Source organism: Hippichthys cyanospilos, chromosome 10 (assembly GCF_059441005.1).
Source record: "Hippichthys cyanospilos isolate Australia breed blue-spotted pipefish chromosome 10, RoL_Hcya_1.0, whole genome shotgun sequence".
Taxonomy (NCBI): domain Eukaryota; kingdom Metazoa; phylum Chordata; class Actinopteri; order Syngnathiformes; family Syngnathidae; genus Hippichthys; species Hippichthys cyanospilos.
The window spans coordinates 8,087,659-8,108,704 of record NC_142378.1 but is presented as its reverse complement, the minus strand read 5'-3'; the positions used below and the strand labels follow the sequence as shown (position 1 = coordinate 8,108,704).

The window sequence follows — 21,046 nt, the reverse complement described above, 5'->3', positions numbered from 1 at the left end:
TGCGTTCAGACATACACTTTTTTTTTTAAATAGATATACTCAAATGTATTTAGCTCTACTGTAGTGTTAGGAAAATAAATGAATAAATAAATAAATAAAGATGTATGACTGCGAAGCATCTGGTTCCGCTAGACCTGCAGCCACTCTTCCAGATGGTTCTACCAGACACGGTTGCCAAAGTCACCGGGTTCAACCGGACAGATAAACACTAGCCCTTTAAGAGCTGATCTCCGGACCCAGCCTGCTGTCTGCCTGTGTGTCTGTGTTTTTCACTACAACGGGCCAAAACATTCTGTCTTTCTACACTGCAACTAGAGCGTTACTTCTGAAGGAGCTGAATATATGATTTTTCCGAGTGCGAGAGGTGGGAAAAAAAAGAAAGCACAAAATACCATAGATTTGCCTCCTAGCGTTGTTCAGTAGAGATCATTACAGAGTTTTTCCACCTACTAATATGTCATAAAGCGGAAACACTCATACATTCAGTGGTGGAAATTCCATTTTTTAGGATTAATATTCAGGAAACTGTAATGGGCCATTTGACCTACTCAGGAGGGGATGTCAAAATCCACAACTGTACTCAACAAATGACTTCCATCGTGGACCCCAGGTGGCAGTGTGTATACGGGGAGTTGAAGGGTTAAACATTTTTTAATCTTCTCTTTCTTGCGTGTGCTTCACAAAGAAAGGGGCTGATAACAATTGAAATGGCAGTTAATCTTAAAAAAAAAAAAAAGGGGGCGAGTTTTTATGCTTCCCAAGTCCAGGCATACATATTTCATTTTTATGGCCGGACTTACTACATTTCTAAGAACAATAGCCTTCATTGGAGTTACTAGAATGGTGATTGAAGTGAACTCAAATACTGCATTGCCTTTTAGTATTTGTCTGAAGCAGACTTTTGAGGTAAACCTTTCAAGGCTTCAATCAGAATTAAAGAGCAGGATTATGTTTCTTTAGAGAGGGCTCATTTGTGAATGAAACATTTTCCTCCGTGTGTGTGTGTGTGTGTTTGTGCACCAGCCCGCTAGCTATACGTGGCTTTTGTGAATGGGTTTTGTGAAAGGTGGCGCTATGAAGACAACGTTCCTTGTGCATGCGCTTGCATGTGATTACGTGCAGAAGCACATGTCTGCAGTGAGGGGACGCCGCTCACGCATCCCAGGGGAAAAACACTAAAGCATCTGTTGGGGACGAGCTTGTGTCTGACTCTTTGTCGTCTCTGCGTCTCCCTGTTGTTTAGGTGTTGTGCAATAGATGAAGAGCATCACTCCTATTTATTTAATTGTGCAAAGAAAAAAAAGTAATTTTGAGAATTTTTTTAGTGTATACATCAGAAAAAATGTGTCAAGCCAATCGCGGCAATAATCGTTAATGCTCTGCATACTAGTAAAACATGCGGAAAACACTATGAGAAAGCCAAATCCAAAATATATCTTACTTTATGCAATAATAATGCACGCAAATTCATTTTATTTTGAAGTTGTTCAGATACCTTCTGTGAAGTCAAAAAGTTGGTGGGTCAACTACATCCCCGTCATTAGACGTGTATACAGAGAAGCAACGCCTTAAAAAAAAAAAAAAAAAAAAAATCTGTCTTGTAAAAGGTGCTTTCAATTCCTCGGAACACTCTTGGCCCATGTTGAAAGTGCTGTGTCATACCCGATCCCATTCAATGCACACCAGCCCATCACAACACATTCCTGCTTCGTTCCTTTCAGCCATTCCATGTCCAATCAGTCTGCACTTGAGCATTTGTGGTTTTTGTTTTAGCGTTCGGTGTTCAACACAGCTACTTGTTTGTCTACTTCAGGCTCAATATTTTTTTATGCTAACAGTAATTTAGTCATGTTGAATGTTATTTGACTCCTTTCCAAAAGAGTGGTACAGTTCAGCTTGGGAACAGAATGCAAATTGATTAGTTTGACAAATTAAGAATTTTAAATGGATACCAAAATAGAGAGGAACTTTTGAGGTAGAACACTGTTGGTCAGCCTCTAATTATTTGGCATTTCAAAAAAAAATATATTCCTATTGGAAGTTTTTTTTTAATAGATTTGTTCCAGTTTTAAACATTTGACACATTTTTCTCTCAACTTTTTTTTTAAACGTCCTAAATGTCGAATTGTGCAACTTGAGGGTGTTCACCGCATCGTTATTGTATTGATTTGTGCTTGGCCTGTTTCTGTTGGGCAGCCAACAACGTTGAGAAACTGATGTTCATGATTAGCATAAAATCCTGTGAATAAGATTACATGTTTTAAAATTTTCCCAAATGTTTGCACTGTATTAGACATAGATTCCTAAGAAATTATAGTCATTTACCGTATATTGAGACAAAAAAAAACTACAGTGTTTCAACATTAGTGCCTTGAAATGCCTTTATTTTTGAGTTTTTTCTTGCAGATATAATTAAGGACAGAAAAACAGAAATGTATTACACTGTTATTCTATTACATTGCACTTGTTGCTACCATTAGCTGCTACAGCTTTAGCAGCTAGAAGCACTGAAAAAAGAGCTTTTAAGGCTTACGGGGGGGGGGGGGGGGGGGGGGTTATCCATGTGTTTTACTGTAGTTAAAGTATACAAAGCTCACAATCGCTCCTTTTCTCAATGGTTCTTCTTGTAAAAAAACATCCAAACACCATAAAAGAAAGAAAAGCTCCATTGTTGTTGTTTACATCCCACATTTCTCCTTTTGTTGAAGGAGGTTACAATGCATTGTGCCACTATAATGTCACCTTATATAAGTTTCTCGCATTGGCACCCCGCCTGCAAATTCCAAAACATTGAGGACTGTACCATTAGCAACCTTGGGCATTGCCGCCATTGCAGTAATGTCTCAGCTCTAAAATGTGTCGAACACAGTAATCCCTCTTAGAGTAAATAAGCATAAAACTCCCTTGCTTGTCTCTATGGACCCGTATCGATCGCTATCACGTCAGCAAGTCCTGTCCTCGCGGCTCTCATTAGGATGCTGATGATTCTATTGATGGTCCTCGCAACTCTGTGCAGGTTGACATGCTCGCCGTGTGCAGGCCTTTGTCCGAAACTTTGTGTGGGGAATAAAACCATCGACTCGGTCACCTCGGCCCAGGCTTTGAGAGGCTGCACTGTTCTCCACGGCAACATGATCATCAAGATCCGAGGCGGGAGTGAGTACAACTGCTGTACACGCGCAGATATTATTCTTTATCTTTTCATCACTAGTTCATTTATATGTAGAAATATCGTTCCCCCTTACGTGACTGCTATCTTTTACTCTTCAGATAACATTGCTGCTGAGCTGGAAGCCAGTTTGGGTCAGATTGAGGAGATCACAGGCTACCTGACAGTCCGCAGAGCCTACGCCCTTGTGTCCCTCTCGTTCCTCCGTAAACTGCGCATCATAAGGGGAGAGCATCTTGAGGGCGAGTGAGTCTTCTTCAGCTTTTCCCTTTCTTCCACCTTTCCGACTGTTTTTAATGCATCTCCCGATCTTTTTTAGCGTCTATGCCTTCTATGCGCTGGATAACCAGAATCTGCGTGAGCTTTGGGACTGGTCCAAGCACAACCTAACCATCCTGCGCGGCCGCACCTTCTTCCACTATAACTCCAAACTGTGCATGTCTGAAATCAGCAAAATGGAGGAGGTGACGGGCACCATCAAGCGCAACCAAAAGAATGACATTGCGGGGCGCACTAACGGGGACCAAGCCTCCTGTAAGTTGGCGTGGTCGCTGTAAAGTACATTTAGTATCGTTTTAGCTTTGCTAAAAGGTATCGTAAACTTATTTTGCCATTTTAATCCACAATTGATTAAAAGTAATGTTTTGTTTATAATTACTTCAGTAACTAAATCATTTTTCTCGTACAATACTTTGGCTCCCGTTTCCTGTGTTTAGTCACGTGAGCCGTGATTGGTCGTTATTACAGCTTTGAGCATATGTGGTGTCATTTACTGTCCACAACCAGTAGAACGTGTGTTTTTCATCCATCCATTCATTTCGTTTAGCCGTATTAATTGTACATGAAAGATAATTCTTCTCAAATTAATTATAGACAAAATACAATTTTCCTATGACTGAAAATGGCTCAGTAAGTTTAGTGTCTTGTAACTGTTATTAGATGAGACATTTTATATGTTGTTGTAGTTCCAGAGTGATACTGACAATAGAGCAACACATGATTTTCATTTAATTTTTAGTGTGTTATTAAGATTTTTTTTGTAAGCCAACCTTTGTAGATGTCACTCTATTGATGTGCCTCTAGTTTATTAGGCCATCTGTCTGTGTGCAGAATAACGTCATAAACCCACATAAGGAATCTCTTTTTCCCGCCACATAAAAGATACATGCTGATCATCTATTTTATCCCCCAGGTGAAACCAAACTTCTGAAATTCACATTCATTAAGACCGCATCAAACAAGATTTTGGTGAGGTGGGAGCCTTTTTGGCCGTTAGATTTCAGAGACTTGCTGGGCTTTATGGTCCTCTACAAAGAAGCGTAAGCATCCGTCCGGCACAAGTCATCTTACTTTATTGGTCACGTTGGTCTTACTGTGTACACATGAATTCTGCCATTGAGATTTCCATCATGCCACGGTTATTTTGACCCCCTTTCCTTGCGTCCTCTAGGCCGTACAAGAACGTCACCGAGTTTGATGGGCAGGATGCGTGCGGTTCCAACAGCTGGGTGATCGCCGACGTGGACCCACCGGCCCGTGTTACCGACAACAAGGAGCAACTCGAGCCGGGCCATTTGATCCGACCTCTGAAGCCGTGGACCCAGTACGCCATCATGGTCAAAACCCAACTGTCTGCATCCGACGAGCACCTGGTTCATGGGGCCAAGAGTGAGATCATCTATGTCCGCACAGATGCCTCCAGTGAGTTACACTCCTTCAGAGCAAAATACAAATTTGGGCAAGTGAGTAAGTAGTTGGCGATCAGGGGGAATAAGAAGTAAACAAAATCAAAGTTATAACTAGTAGCAGTCTTTACCTTTTAGGTATTTTGTAGTTTTATTGAATACACTGTTTTAGGCTCGCAAAGATTAGTTAATTGAGGTACCAATATGAGACACTAATTAAAGTCACACTAAAAGCTTCTTTTTAGAGACTACGGATGAAAATATCAAGATTCAAATGATTACCTTGGTAAAAACACAAAAAAAGGCCTCTTTAATCAACAACTAATTAAAAGACAAATGATCCGAGAATCGTTTTCGGTAATTGATTAATCGTTTCATGACCTGACTTTCAAAAAGGTCAAAAGCCTTAGAATTCTGGGCTCTCAGATGTAAATATTATCCAGGTTTTTATTTCAATTATAAACAGGCTTCTTATCTTTGTTTCAAATCAAAATAAAACTTTTGAAACCTTTACTTTGGATCATTTTTGTCCTTTTTTTTTTTTTTTTTTTTTTACCCCAGGTGGTAGTACAGACCAAACCAAAAACCGAATCTTAGTTTATGTTTTGCGGTTTCTGCCCATAATGTCCTGTTTCTTAACACTTTGACTGCCATTGACCTGGAAGGACGGCAATGGAAAGAAACCTTACTTGAAAACACTATTGAATTCAATGATAGGTTGTTCTTGTTGTTGTTTTTTTTTTTTATATAAATGGGAGTGGGCAAAGAATAGGTTCGAAAAAATGAAAAAAACACTATTGTATGTCAGAATGCTCAAAATAGTGTTTTTTTTTTTTCTTTTTTCTGAACCTATTGTATGTCAGAATGCTCAAAATTGGAAAACGGAAACTCTAAAAGACATATTTATTCTTCAACAGACTGATTTATAGCTAAATTAAAGTTGCAGCTTTACACTGCGTGTACGTATCTATTTATCTGCCAAAAACATTTATGTGTGTCCTTGAGGCACAACAAAAATCTTCATAAACCATTAGTTAATGTTGTCATGAATTGCCTACACAACACTGTTTCAATCCCTGTTTGAAGCAAGGTGCTTTCTTGCTACATTTTAATAGCCAATGTGTCTTGGCCTGTTACCACGGCTGACTGCTGATCAGTGGAACAGAGTGAAACACTTGGCAGGAATGCCACTATCGTCATTTGCACACACTTGCACACAAATGTGCAAACAAAGGACTGACTCATTCAAATCATTGCTCCATAGGGCCGTTGGGGCGGACAAAAACTCGGCAGGTTACCTTCGTACAGCAATAACAGAGGGGGTGGGAAAAAAAATCAATGATGACTGATCGGATCGGACATTTCTAGAAGGTTGTGCCTCAACGTTTGTCTACCTCAATCTTTTTCAGAGCCCTCTGTGCCTCTGGATGCAATCACCTCTTCTAACTCCTCCTCTCAAATCATCCTCAAGTGGAAGCCTCCCACCAATCCTAACGGCAACATCACCCACTACCGGGTCATCTGCCGCAAGCAACCCGAGGACAGCGACCTCTACAAGTTCGACTACTGCCTGCAAGGTTGCTATCCGACCACGCGGGCCGTTGGCGGGCAAATGCCCGTCACGCTTGCGCTCATCTTTGGTCCCGTTGACAGGGATGAAGCTGCCGTCCCGGACTCCGACTCACCTGGATAGCGATGACGAGCAGAAGTGGAACCACACAGATGAGCCCAACATCGGAGACAAGTGTTGCGACTGCCCCAAGACGGACATTCAGCTCAAGAAGGAGCAGGAGGAGATTGAGTACCGCAAGACCTTTGAGAACTACCTGCACAATGAAGTCTTTGAGAGCAGGTACTCTTCAGAAATGCCACCTCAACTGTGGCGGTTTGGTCTTCTTGTTCATGACGACTGTTAGAAGGTCACAGTGTTATCCCGGCAAATATGTAGGGCCCAAGCCATTTGGGCTTCTTGACGTCGCATGCCAATGCAGATTTATGGCGGTAAAAAATATCAACTACTGTCATCGGTTCATTCATAAATTTATAATGAATAAAATAACATTTGTTTTCCCGCAGTGGATGTAAATGGGTGAATTTTCATTGTTCACTGACTCTGACTGAAACTCTAAATATGTGTCAAAAAAATGACTTCCCATCTCAGTTCCCAGAATGCATTTCATGTTCCAATGCATTGAATGAATTACGCTATAAGGACAGTTACTGTGTCTTTAGGTTGCGTGTGTAAGTAGTGACATCCAGGTCATTGCCTTGCACAACCTCTTTGCATTGCTCACCTAAGCATTGTGTGTAAAAATCAATTTTGCATCGTTTTTGAATGACAGGTCAAAGGAATGACCTTAACAAACTTCATTATTTAAGGACACAAGGTTATGGTATAGATTCATGACACCGGTGTTCCTTGTTTACAACTGCACATGAAGTAATGTACATAAAGCTAAATAGTTAAAACAATCTGAAAATATTGTCCATTTGGCCAATTATTTTTGGCCAATGTTTGAAAGGCCATAATTGGCCTTAGAAATAAATTGCTAATATTTTCAAATCTTCTGAAACATACAAAGGAAGTTAGTGGCTCTGTTATTACTCTTTTGGCAGCATGGCAGGCTATCAGACACCTTTGAACCATCCAGACAAGATGACCCGTCTTTTGTCTGTGTTTGTGTACTGCAGCTCCGTGCCAACTCTCCCTCATCCTTTAGTATTTGTGTGTGTCATTTATGTGGACTTGTTTTTGTTCCGGGCAGGACAGTGGGTGGGCACATGGTGGGAGGTGCTGATTTTGGAGGCCCCAGTGCACCTGACCCATCCACTTGAAACGCACACATACACACACGCTCTGTTGCGGCTTCCCTACGGGAGTGATTACTGTGGCCATTAGCATTCACGCCAGTCAGGCGTGCACTCATGCAGACGACCAATTGGACACACACACACACACACCTCAGCAGGACTCGGAGCCCCTTAGAGCTGTAATAGGTCAGACTCATGCAATGCGGTACACAAAGACCTGTCCGTGTTCCTCTTTTAACATCACGCAAGGGGATGTAGGACGTTTTTCTCTCACCTGAGCAACTCTTAACGCAACCCTGCAGCTCTGAAGCAAAGAAGCGCAGTACAGTCAGTGATGCTTTAATAGATGTGATGTTCCCCTTTGAGAGTTAGTTCTCCACAGCAAAAAGGTCTTGCTGAATGGGTTCAGTGGTGCGTTTACATTTCAGGAAGTGGACGTTTGCACACGAATACCATCTAGTGGAGGTAGTTGGACAGTCACAGCAGCAGACAGATGTCACGCAGACTTGCCTTTGAGGGTTGCAATTACATGGATTCGCATTCATGATGAATCGGATTCAAATTGCGTATGTTACATGCTGTTTTTTTTACTCTGCGCTTATCCAAACTTTTACTATTCTTCCAGGCCTTCACGCCGCAGACGTTCAGTGGGAGTTGCCAACGCCACTGAAATGCCTTTCCTTCTCCCCACTGCTCCAAGCGTTCCTAACGGTTCTACCGAAGCCGCACCAAAAGACGAGGATGAGGAAGGAGCTAAGGTCTTAAACATGATCTTTTTTTTTAACTTTGTGGGTTTTTTGCCTTTTCCAGCCTGGCTTGAGTGACATGACATTATAACAGTGTTCATCTTTGCCCCCCCCCAACACACAGGTTGAACTGAAGGTCTTTTCAAAAGAATCGACAGTCATTTCCAACCTGCAACACTTTACCAGTTATAAGATTGAGATCATGGCCTGCAACCATCCCACAGATCTTAAGCGCTGCAGCATGGCGACCTACGTCAGTGCTAGGACTATGCCGGAAGGTAAATCCACATTGCGCCTTTGTTTAGATACAAATGTGCTGTTTTATAGAAATGCACACCGATTTTAGAAGTCATTATCACATTACAGTTCCCAAAGTATGCAAGAAAGCACAATCTTTATGTGTGTGTTTTTTTTCCCTTCACGGTCTGAATGAACAGAAAAAGCAGATGACATCCCAAGCCATGTGACCCATGAGTTAATGAATGGCGAACCTACATCTGTGTTCATTAAGTGGAATGCACCAGTCTCACCAAACGGACTCATCATCCTGTATGAAGTTTTCTACAGGAAGGTTGGAGAGACTGAGGTCAGTATCACCCTGCTTGTCTGCTTACTACACTCCTGCATCACAATCATTGGTTGCAGTAGGACACTAAGAAGTAGAAAATCCTCCAAGAAGAGGCAGGAAAGAAAATAATTGTTTCTAAAACCCCAGTCCCTGCTGTGTATGTTTGCATCTATTTATTTGTGAGTTGTTTGTGTGGCATCCATGTGTGATTCTATTCATGGTGCCTCTGCTAGAGTACGCGAGGCAGTAGCTGCTCTGTTGCCATAGTGACAGAGGCAGGAAGGAAGACTAGAATGCAGGCACAGGGATGGACAAGCATCTGCACTGCGCTGCACTTTACATGCATACTGCAGCTGAAACAAGCTAGGATTCTAGCGACACATGACCTTCAAATCTTTTTTTTTTTCTTCTTTAAGCATAGCGGTGGCACGTGACTTTACTTAAACATATAAATATATGAGTTGTACTGATAAGACCTCCCTGCACTTTCCACTTAAGTATGTTTGGATTCCTGACTTTTTTTATGTTGGGGACTCCAGGTCCATACGGCTTGTGTTTCTCGGCCTGCGTATCTCAAGTCCGGCGGCACCAAGCTGTCGCCCGTGCACCCTGGGAACTACAGCGTGAGGGTCCGCGCCACCTCCTTGGCAGGAAACGGCTCTTTCACAGAAACCACCTACTTCTTCATGCCCAACAGTAAGGCTGGATGTTAGACAGTATTTTGAATTGATTTAAACCTCTGACAGAGATGTTCCTTCAAGATTTGATTGGTGTACGTCAATGTCAGTGTTAATATTATGATGCCAAGTTTGTTTTTTTCTGGAAATTAGATGAAATGTAGGCACTCAATTATATTATCGGGCTGTTTTTATGTGACTTTTACAGCATCACAAGCTCAGTCTGAAAACCTGCACATGTTTTCCCAATCGTTCAATCTGTCTTTAAATAATAAAAAAAAAAAAAATCTATGCGGGGAAAACAAAAAGAAATCAAAATGACTTGTAAATCTTGAAATGGAAATTCGAAAATCTCCATTAGACTAGTAACCGTGACCTCACCAAAAGATTTGTGTGTGACTTACAGAGGATTCTGGTATTATCGGGGTTGTGATTGGCCCCGTCATTTGCTTCATCCTGCTGTTGATCGTGGGAGGTGCTGTCTTTGTGGTCTTGAAGAAAAAGTAAGTATTGTGCTGCCATCTACATGCAATAGCTTTAGGACCTTTCCCAAATCTCACCAAAAAATGGTGAGTGTGTCACACTGCTGTGTTTCGTTACACCACAGGCAGACAGAGGGCCCAACTGGACCTCTCATTGCCTCCTCCAACCCAGAGTACCTCAGTGCCAATGATGGTAAGAAACGTCATGACAAATATGAGCAGAAAAGACGATGATGATTTGACACTCTCGCAACGCCGCCGTTTTGCGTAGTTTATGTTCCTGACGAGTGGGAGGTGCCGCGGGAGAAGATCACCGTGCTCGGGGAGCTGGGTCAGGGCTCTTTCGGCATGGTGTACGAAGGAATCGCCAAGGACATCGTCAAAGGTGACCCGGACACCCGCGTGGCCATCAAGACGGTCAACGAATCGGCAAGCCTGCGAGAGAGGATCGAGTTCCTCAATGAGGCGTCGGTCATGAAAGCGTTCAGCTGTCACCATGTGGTAAGTCGCCATGCCTTCAGTCACCTCCACCAACATAAGCACTCATTACTCAGAGATTCATGACTAGCTTGTTGTGTTGACGCTAACATACTGACTCACAGTTTGACTCCCAAAACAAACATTCCCACTTGTAATTGCTGTTTTACTGCCTTACCATAAGTCCCAACATTCTTTGTTTACGGTGTGGGATTTTTATCATTTGGGTTTTGTCTGCCTTTGTAGGTACGCCTCTTAGGTGTGGTATCCAAAGGTCAGCCCACCCTGGTGGTGATGGAGCTAATGACACATGGTGACCTGAAGAGCTATCTGCGAAGTCTTAGGCCAGACTCTGAGGTAGGTGCAAGTCAATATTCACATTCTATCACATATTCAAAAATTTTAGCTCATGTGTAAATGTGTGCGTCTTTTTTCCTCTCAGAACAACCCAACTGGCCGTCCTCCACCTACACTAAAGGAGATGATCCAGATGGCTGCGGAAATCGCAGACGGCATGGCCTACCTCAACGCCAAGAAGTTTGTGCACAGGGACCTGGCTGCCAGAAACTGCATGGTGGCAGAGGACTTTACTGTCAAGATCGGAGGTTCTGATACACACTTTTTAAGGGGGGGAACTGGTTGCATCACCGCTCTCTTTACTGATATGCATTATGCACCACTAAATACAATTCGGTGTTATGTTAAAAGTTGAAGTTTTAAAAAATCTTCAGTATTATTTGGTTTCACACCTTTCACCTGGCTCTATTCAGATCCTTGCTGATAAACGGCATTGCTCTATTCTTCCATTGTACATTTAGAATTTACTAATACTTTATTATTGCGTGTGTTGTTTGCAGTGGTGTCAATCGTCTGTATGACAAGGACACATTTTTACATTGTTCTTTCTGCCTAAATGAGGTTACAAAACTGCTCGATGGCCAAAATAATGATCACGACCGTTGTTCTATTATTCATCGTGTTTGGTCAAACAGGCCTATTTATTGCCCTTTTTTAAACAAGCAGTGTATAAACAAGGCTTCAAGGCTTGATAATTACAAATAATAATTATAATAAACTAAAATAAATAAAGTAAATAATAATTAAAATAAATTCACCCAAGACATGGCAAAAACTTAGCACACAGGGCAACACAGCTATCTTACTTGCTGTGTGCAAATAAATGAAAAAAAATGATGCCCACTTAGAACCAAGCACATAACTTACTTTGAAGCAATTAGCAGTCAAAATGTTGTTTTCTGTGATTTCAGACCGAATGTATTCCAATTTTTTGTTCGTGTTTTTCAAAACGGGTCTCAATTGACAGCTAGCACGGTATATATTAGGAATCAGGTGAGAAACTTAACGCCATTTCACACTGTTAAATAATATATTAGGGTAAGAAGAGACTTTTGTCATGCAAACATGTGGGAAACATTGCCCCCTGCTGATAGAATGACAACGTTCTTGATTTGAGATGTGCGGTAGCAGGTGTTTTAAAGGGACAATATGTTAGATTGAGAACGTTTTTCTTTACGGACAGCAGGAGGTGCATGGCAGCCTCCGGAGGAGTGCCACCCCCCCTATGTAATATAATTTAACGCTAACTAGACCTACGCTCATATTTAAAACATACTGTTGGTCGATAAGAATGCATTTATTTGCAAGGTTTTGAAATTTATAATCGTTTAATTTATTCCTTTTGAATCAAAAACTGTCTAAATCTTACACATTGCCCTTTAAATGTTAATATCGCCGAGGATCAGCTTCATTAATCTCGGCAGCCAATCTCCTGATTAAAATCCGATTACTTGTGCAGCCCTAGGTGTAGATGGACTCGGTAAATGGACTTTCACTTCTGTAGCGCTTTTCTACCTTTCTTACTCCAAGCGTTTTGCACTAACTAATCATTTACCTAACGCTGTAATAACACAGTTTTGCCCTCATTTTAGACTTTGGTATGACACGAGACATTTACGAGACTGACTACTACCGTAAAGGAGGGAAGGGCCTGCTTCCTGTCAGGTGGATGGCTCCGGAATCTCTCAAAGATGGAGTCTTCACTGCCCACTCTGACTGCTGGTAGGGTCGCACACAGATACCGCGCGGTGGCAAATCAGAGCCTTTTATTGATCGTCGACGCATCCTGAGAGATTTTTTTTTTTTTTTTTTTTTTAAATCGCAGGTCATTCGGCGTCGTGCTGTGGGAGATAAGCACGCTAGCAGAGCAGCCTTACCAGGGCCTGTCCAACGAGCAGGTTCTAAAATTCGTCATGGACGGCGGATACTTGGACCGCCCGGACAACTGTCCCGAGAGGATGTGAGTTATCGAAAGTCGCCGCGCCGCTCGTGCTGGCTTTGATTCGCATGCCTTTTAACGAAGGGATAACCAAAACGAAAAGATCGTTTACGTTACTGTCGTCACATCCGCCAATCTGTGTTTAAAAACAAAACAATTGTCGCGATGGTAAGAAACACGTCAGCGGTACAAACGGTCTCACGGAGGATGTTTGTGTCCTGCGGCTCCGCCTCCTAATTTGTGAGTTTCCTGTTTTAAACGTCCAGGCACAACTTAATGCAGATGTGCTGGCAGTACAATCCCAAAATGCGGCCGATGTTCCACGAGATCATCGAGATGCTGCGGGAGGACCTGCACCCGTCTTTCCAGGAGGTCTCCTTCTTCTACAGCGAGGAGAACAAGGTCCCAGAGACAGAGGAGTTTGACTTGGATCTGGACAACATGGAGAGCATCCCCCTGGACCCGTCCTCGTACTCCCAGAGAGAGGAGAGCTTAGGCAGAGACAGCGGGCCTTCCGTGGCCCTGAGGGGGAACTATGAGGAGCACGTCCCCTACACACACATGAACGGCGGCAAGAAAAACGGACGGATCTTATCCTTGCCCAGATCCAGCCCTTCCTAACACTTCCTGTGTTGAACTGGCCCGACCTCAAGCCTTCCCCCCCGACGGCCCGCTCGAAATCCTCCGTGTTCCTCCTTTTCTTATTCTTGGAGAAGACCTTCTCAACACTCACACACACACAGATCTCAGGACTTTTACTTTTTCTTCCTCATGAACTGCCAAACACAGGCTCGCAAGGGATGCAAACAGCACATGGGTCCTTCTGGTATCATCCTTTAGTTTCTCGCCGTCGCCGCGTTTCCGGGACTACGCGTGTAGGTGGAAACGGATGAGAAAACAAAACAAAAAAAAAAGAACTGTGAACACGAGGAACCTTTAGACAACCACAAAGCTGCTCTTCTGCTCAACCTCTTGAAAGATGTGGCTCTCCCTTCCACTGGGGCGTTTCTCTTTGCATTTAACTTTCTTCTCCTCACTCAGTCTTTTTCCTCAGATAGTGGCCTTTGGATTCGTGGCCTATACCCAATGAGATGTTTCTACTCTGCGTTTGTGTTGGTTTCGTTCGACGGCGATTGCATTTCGGTTGGGAAACAGTGGGAGGAACTGATCATAGAACAAACACCTAATCCGAGAGGAACGTTTTGCTTTTTTTTTTTTTTTTTTTTTGGTTCTGCAGAATTCCAAAAGACACACATATTCATCGGGTGAATAGTTTTAATTTATTTGCTTTTATTATTGTTTTCTTTCTTTTCTTTCTGTGTCCTCACTTACAATATATGGCTGAAGGATATTTAAACAGTTATGAATTGGACAAAGGAGTTCCTCAGACTGACCAATAGCTGCTGCTTTGATATATTTTACTAGGTATAGAAATATAAGAATTTATATAATATATATAGTATATATAGAATATTGGTATTATGGTACCAACATTTTATATATATAATATATGATGTTGATGTTTTTGTATATAGTTCATATTTGTAATATTTTTCATCAAAAGCTTTGTTAGAATCTAGATTTTATTTTTTTGCCACTGTTTTTCCTTGAAATGTTTTTATTTTTATAGCCCCAGATATCCCACTAATCTGCCATCAGTGCTCTCTCCTCTCGTAGTGTGACCGCCCGGGCGGGAAATTCAACCCACTGAATTTAATCTCTGTGTTTTTCCTCTTATTGTTGTTAAGCCCCCTCGGACCCTCTGTCTGAATGAGGAGGAGGTTTTTTTTTTTTTTCTTTTCTTACGATAACAAATTCCACACAAAAAAGCTTTAAAAAACAAACAAAAAAAAACGAGGCGGATAGGTCACGTGATTCCGATCACACTTATGTCCGAGGGCGGCCCGTTGAATGTACTTCCTTTTTGATGGTAACACTAGTTCTGTAAACGTTGGAAAGTTCCAAGTGTTCTGAGTCGGGTTGGACTGTGTGATGCTTCTGTCCGCTTAACAAGTAAAACTTGTCAGAATCTCCAATCTGGTTGTGTCGGCGAGAAGACAGGCGCCGCCGTCACCTCGTTGGGTTTGCCCCCGCGTCTTTTTCTCCTGCTTGTAATGCTTCCCGAATCGTTTCCGCTCGCGCCTTGCAAGCCGCAAAGTTCCAGCAAACGATCTTGTGGAGTGAGCGCCCTTCTCCGCGTTGTATTTTTGTAATCGCGACATCGCTTGAGCTCTCCAAATTGGATCTCCAATTTTCATTTAGTGAAACTGTAATTCGCTAAGTTAGGCCCCGGTACATCCACGTGGAGCACTTAAAAAAAAATCCCAAAGATATCCAGTACTATGTATCGTGTGCACAGGCTCCCGATGAATGCGCCGGTAACGTAAAACACTGCTGGCTGCTCATTGGTCGAGGGTTTGGTGATGCATGTCAATGCTTAACATCTGCTGACCCCCATGCAGTGCCTTAGATTTAGTCGCTGCAGTATTACTGTTAGTCCGCGGTTTCCACTTTGCTGCAGTGTGCCCTCTGGGGGGGTGGGGGGGGGGGTGACGTCAAATTAAAATGTCCGCCCTTTTTGATTGTTGTGATCGAAGCTGTTTTGCTTATTTGTTGCAGTAGAAAACCCAACAGAGGCCAGTTGAGCAGAGCAGTGGAAAAGCGTCGCAAGTCCACTCAGGTCTGACATTTTGGGATTTATCGTAGTAGCAGCAATTTACTCATTTTTTTATCTCCTACTTCTGCTTGATACTCAACGTTATTTTTTTTTTAATCATGTCTCTCACAAACATCACATTTACTGCCAGCTGGGTTCAAATGGATCATTGACGTTCATAGCCGTCAATGGCAGTGAATGGTTTCATTTATTAAACCCATATCAGTCGACGAGCGTGCCGGCCGACAATTACGGCCGCCGATCGGGCCCCGCTACAGTTCGGCAGCTTTCTGAGAAGTCCCAACAGTTTGAATCTGTCGGAAGCCCTTCTGTTTTATACCAGTGCCTTCTCCAGCTTGGAGTTGCAGAGTCGTCTGAGGAGGTCGAGCAGAGATAAATCTTTGGGCTATTGTAGATGATATGTGATGTAGTTATGGGAAGAAAAAAAAAAAACGAATGGTTCGACGCATGACAGAAACATGGTGGACATGAGCTGTGTCACACGAACAGTTTTTCCCAACCTTTATGGAGCCAAGGCGCATGTTGGACCGTAGAAAAATCTCAGCAAACAAAATGTCAAAAAGATTATTCTCGGCTTTACGCCATCAGTAAGTTAAGAAAAAATTTGAAAACCAATCTTCACACATGTCAAAAAATCCAGCCAGTCCGTTTTAAACAATAGCCAAAATTGGAAGAAAATTGGCCGTTGAAATACAATAGGACAAATTAATAATTAAAAAAAAAAAATCTAGAACAGTGGTTAACATTTTTTCAGTGGTGTACCCCTGTGAAATATCTTTTGACTTTAAACATGTCATCAGTGTCTGATTTATTCATCTTTAGACCCTTTCAAACTTCATTTGTATGTGTCCACAAAAACTAATCAACCTAAACTGTCCTCTTTTGGCTCATAGAAGAAATCTGTTGTCAAAAACAAAAAACATTATTATTAAATATTTGTCCACATAAAAATCAACAGTGTCAGACCTGTTCCCAAAATGAATAATTATGAATAAATATTTGTCCACAGAAAAATACCTAACTCAAAATGTCCTCTTTTGGGGTCATAGTAGAGAAGTGCTCTCCAAAAAAAAAAATGACAGGTAATGAGAGGTGGCATCTAACAAGTTGGGTTGAACCATTCTGGTATGGGGGAGTATTTTGCTTTTTACAAAAACAAAATTGAATAGTCTACTGAACATAACATTTGTTATATAAATTTAGATTTTCCTGAAACAATTCAATAATTATTTTTGCAAAAATCAATAAAGGATTTTTGCATGTTTGTTTTATTGAAAATCTCGAGTACCCCCTACATGACACTTTGAGCGCCATTTACGTGAAAGTACGTCAACAGAAACCTTACCTAGGGCCATCAATGTCAATTGACTTCATTTTTAAAAGAAGGGATGGGTGGAAAAAACGTTTTGGGCGGCTCTAATTTGATCATTAGGGTGGGAAAATAAGAAAAATGACAGGTCAGTTAGAAATTAATGCTAAATATTGTCTGGCAGGTTCTCTTTTTTTTAATATATATTTTAACGTTCATTGCATGAGCAAGGAGGACATTGCAATGCTGGATATGAACAATTGTGCTTTCTGCCCCCTAGTGGAAGAGTTTTTAATCGTTCTAATGAAGCGAAATTGCGTAATTGGCAGGGTTGGGAATCACTGCGCTAACATATGATATAGTACATAACGCGGCACTGTTTGGCCACAAGTCACTGTGAACACAAGCGGCTCAGAGCTTCGTACTATGTCGTATGAAAAAAAAAAAACGTGAACGCAGCTCTGGGTCACCTCTCGCGGCATATGCAATTTCTCATCAAGATGGTGCCCGTACTTGTAGATATTTATTTTGTTACGATCAAGAGAAAAGTGGCTAGCAGCCGAGTGGAGCATTTAAAAAAAAGAAAAAGAAAAGAAAATGGGTGTGTGAGGGTGGAGCGATGCCGGAGTCCTGTCCTGTTGTTGTTGGAGAATGCCTGTGCGTCGTTTCTGGTTGTTGTTGTTTTCGTCAATGTTGTCTTGGCCGGAGTCTACCTCAGTGCACGCAGAGGAATCACACAAGGCTTTTTTTGAACACTGCTCACATGAGTGGCCTCCTTCTGTCTGCTTCCTGCCTTACATGCATTTTGTTGGGTCTCTTAGCATACTATTGTTGACTACATTCCCCCATTTTTTTTAAATCAAATTTTTACTAGAAGCCCCTTTGTGAAAGTCTAATCACGTGTGCTCCATACACACTATATATTATATGGACTTAAATAGTGTGACACGGAAACAGAATTTTTTACAAATCAAATCGGTCCCCTTTTCGTGACAAAACAAGATTTTGTGGTTAGTATTCTTGTTTTTTGGACCTTTGTGGACGCGGGAGAAGATCCAGTTTTTTTTCTTTCTTTTATCTTTCAAAATATGATATCCGCTTCCCAAGACTTGAGTGCATGAAGTTTTCCAGTGGTTTTCTTGTCTTAATTTTTCTACTGTGAATATCAAGAAAAGAACTAATTTTGTGCGGATTGCGCGTGTATGGCCGAGCAAGACAGTTGAGGCTGGTTTTAAACTCCAAATTGAATCTCTCTTGGGTGAGACAAAACAGGACCAGGACAATCCTGTGTGCCATACAAACTCGAAAACAGATGTAGAAAATCTCGAGTGGAACTTCTTTTTAGTCTCAGGGAGGCGGCGTGTCGCTAGAGGATGAAAAAGATACACACCATAGCTAACTTTTAGTCACTTGTGACTCAAGCATCCATGCAAAAAAAATAAAATAAAAAAGGACTGCTTCTTCTCCCATCTCCCCCTTTTCACCATCCTCTGCTTTTGGAGACAATCAGGAAAACCCTCAGCTCATTCTGACGTCAAGGCGGCCCCTAGTGGCCGGATGGGAGAATTGCAAAGCAACCCCCCCACCCCACCACGATAGTGCCTTGCTTTGAACCCACTAAAATCTCTCGAGAAGACCTCCAAGTGTGAAATCAAACCCCGTGAAATCGGCTTCAAACCGTTGCATAAATGATGATTTAGGATTTTTAATCATTGGTGATTCGTACCAAAAAAAAAGAAACAAATGGAACTTTTGTGTCTTGCTCTGCTAGGCTTGCTTCATGCATGGAAAAAAAAAATGACGTATACCAGCGGATAGCTTCTTTATGTGACCTTTAATACACACACACGCACGCACACACAAACACGCACGTATATATTATGTAAGTCCATTGTTCATGAAATTTGTCCCAATGTGGGGATTCCCATTGTTGCTGTGTCCCAACATTCAGAAAAATAAGCTGATTAAGTTGCTCTTAACTGTAAATAGCAGTGGACCCCCCCCCCCCTTCTGCCCGGAAAAATGAAAGCACTTGATTTAGGGAAGTTTGCTCTGTTCGTGACCTTTTAAAAGAAAATCTTACTTATATCTTTTAGGTTGCAATTGATTTTAGAAACATTTCTTGAAAATATTGGCTCGGACATTTTCTGTGAGAATAATGGGAATTAATTGGGATTTAGGCAGCGCTCTCAAGAATTAATTGTTTGAACTAATGGATTGCCACATTTTACACAAATAATTACGATGAATCGCATTATTTTCGGTTCCGAGACTACCTTCCTGTAAACTAAATAAATCTGCTTTTTCTTATCGTCTTTACTCAGAAACCCAAAAACCTCTTCCAAAAAGGGTTCGTCCTGCCCATCAGAACCACACACACTCCAGCAGCCTTTGTACGATCTCCACAAACGTTTTCAAACATTAATCTTCACCTTGGCCTTTCTTTGTTCCAATCATTCTCCTCTAAATTTGATCTCGAACCTTCTAAGTAAACGGATTTAAAATTGTTGAAATTTACAACCCTAATATATATATATATATATATATATATATATATATATATATATATATATATATATATATATATATATATCTTAAATCAAGCTTGATATTCTGATTTGAATCAGTTCTTGTTATGCCCCTAATATATGTATACAGTTTGTGTTATTGGTTCCCTCTCAGATTTTCTGAAATATAAACAAAAGTATTCATTTTTCTGTTGATGGAAACTTTAACATTAAATTCTGCTCTATTTCCCTGTATTCCCATTCATTCTTGTTAAAAAAAAAAGATATATCTGTGCAGGTTGAGAACAAAGCATTTGTTTGTATTATTTTTGTCATTTTAAAGAAGAAAGTATTACCTTTTAAAAATGTTGATTTTTTTTTTTTCTTTAGCCAAAGGGCAAAAACGGCTTGTGTCAACTTTACTGCGCTTGTACATTACAAAATTGTGATTGTGTATGTGTATAGAACTTAATTTTTGTCCTTATTTTCTAAATCAAAAGGCTATTTTCGTTGACGACACAGCGTTTCGTTGACCCCCCCCGTACTTGCTTTCAATCAGCGCGGCGCGCGCTCCCCATACGAGCCCCGACAGCCCCCCGAGGCACATTAACTTTGTGTTGATTTGATTTTGATGGGGCAAAATGTGTAAACTGGACAAGACCACTGCACATCCTTTGGAAAGGGAGCAAGCCGAGTGATGAAATAAGCTATAAAGATGGTTCAACCACATACCCTGCCCCCAATTTAATATGAAAAAAAAAAAAGTACTGCTGATGTGGAGAGATATTTCATATTTTGTGTTTATGGACAGTGGTCTGCTCCAGTTTCACACGACCTTGACCTTGCTGTGTCGTCGTCGTCGTCATGCAGGTTACTTCTTTCGACTTCATCTCTCTTTATGCTGATGATGTGTTCTTTTTGTTTGTTTGTGGGTTGTTGTTTTTTTTTTTTTTTTTTTGGGGGGGGGGGGGGGTTCCTGTTGTGAGTCTGCAGCAGTCAGTGGTGTGTGTTTTATGTTTGTATAGTCCAAACCCAGAGAGATCGCTTCAGCCCTCACACTGGATCCAAATGTGCCATTGCCTTTATGTATCGCATATATCAACACACACACACACACACACACACACACACACACAGAATTACACGATGCATATTGTACAGGATCAAAAGAAAAAAAAAGACAAAAAATGTGCCATGACTAAATGAAAACGCTTGACAGTTTATTTTTTCTATGTTTTCAAAAGGAGAGCCAAGTAGTGACATGTACAGAAAATGTTGCAATGATATGAAAATACAAATCTTGCTGTGTGTAAATTATTCAACAATTAACTGTTTATATTAAAATTATGAATAAAATTATTGGAGAATGTCTTTTCTCTCACTTACTGTATTGAGTAGGAATACGTCTTTAATTTGCAAAATATTTCATGTAAATTATTTGGGGGGTGTGTGTGTGTGTGTCAATTTCTTGTTAAAAATATACGTTACGTTTGTGCAAAAGTTACAATTTTATTTCTTGTTCCTAACTTCAATATCAGCAACAACTGAACATATTGTCTGCGAATTGCAAGTTACTACAAATTGACACTGTGCTAAAAGTTAAAATTGCTTGTCAATGTCAAAGTCATTTTAGCTCCGGGGC

The 21,046-nt window shown here is 41.2% G+C and overlaps 1 protein-coding gene across 1 annotated transcript in view; it reads left to right on the top strand.

Annotated features, from left to right (window-relative positions):
• The window catches only part of insrb (insulin receptor b), a 67,935-nt gene extending 52,988 nt beyond the window's left edge, over positions 1 to 14,947 (top strand). The window contains exons 5-23 of the mRNA XM_088426416.1: positions 3,017 to 3,156; positions 3,271 to 3,415; positions 3,489 to 3,703; positions 4,362 to 4,488; positions 4,620 to 4,870; positions 6,264 to 6,431; positions 6,508 to 6,706; positions 8,291 to 8,423; positions 8,536 to 8,689; positions 8,849 to 8,997; positions 9,519 to 9,675; positions 10,063 to 10,159; positions 10,264 to 10,331; positions 10,410 to 10,639; positions 10,862 to 10,972; positions 11,058 to 11,220; positions 12,565 to 12,694; positions 12,798 to 12,932; positions 13,178 to 14,947. Of these exons, the coding sequence (XP_088282542.1) occupies positions 3,017 to 3,156; positions 3,271 to 3,415; positions 3,489 to 3,703; positions 4,362 to 4,488; positions 4,620 to 4,870; positions 6,264 to 6,431; positions 6,508 to 6,706; positions 8,291 to 8,423; positions 8,536 to 8,689; positions 8,849 to 8,997; positions 9,519 to 9,675; positions 10,063 to 10,159; positions 10,264 to 10,331; positions 10,410 to 10,639; positions 10,862 to 10,972; positions 11,058 to 11,220; positions 12,565 to 12,694; positions 12,798 to 12,932; positions 13,178 to 13,532 (3,127 nt within the window). The 3' untranslated portion in view covers positions 13,533 to 14,947. The remainder of the gene's footprint in view (positions 1 to 3,016; positions 3,157 to 3,270; positions 3,416 to 3,488; positions 3,704 to 4,361; positions 4,489 to 4,619; positions 4,871 to 6,263; positions 6,432 to 6,507; positions 6,707 to 8,290; positions 8,424 to 8,535; positions 8,690 to 8,848; positions 8,998 to 9,518; positions 9,676 to 10,062; positions 10,160 to 10,263; positions 10,332 to 10,409; positions 10,640 to 10,861; positions 10,973 to 11,057; positions 11,221 to 12,564; positions 12,695 to 12,797; positions 12,933 to 13,177) is intronic.
• Positions 14,948 to 21,046: the final 6,099 nt, after the last annotated feature.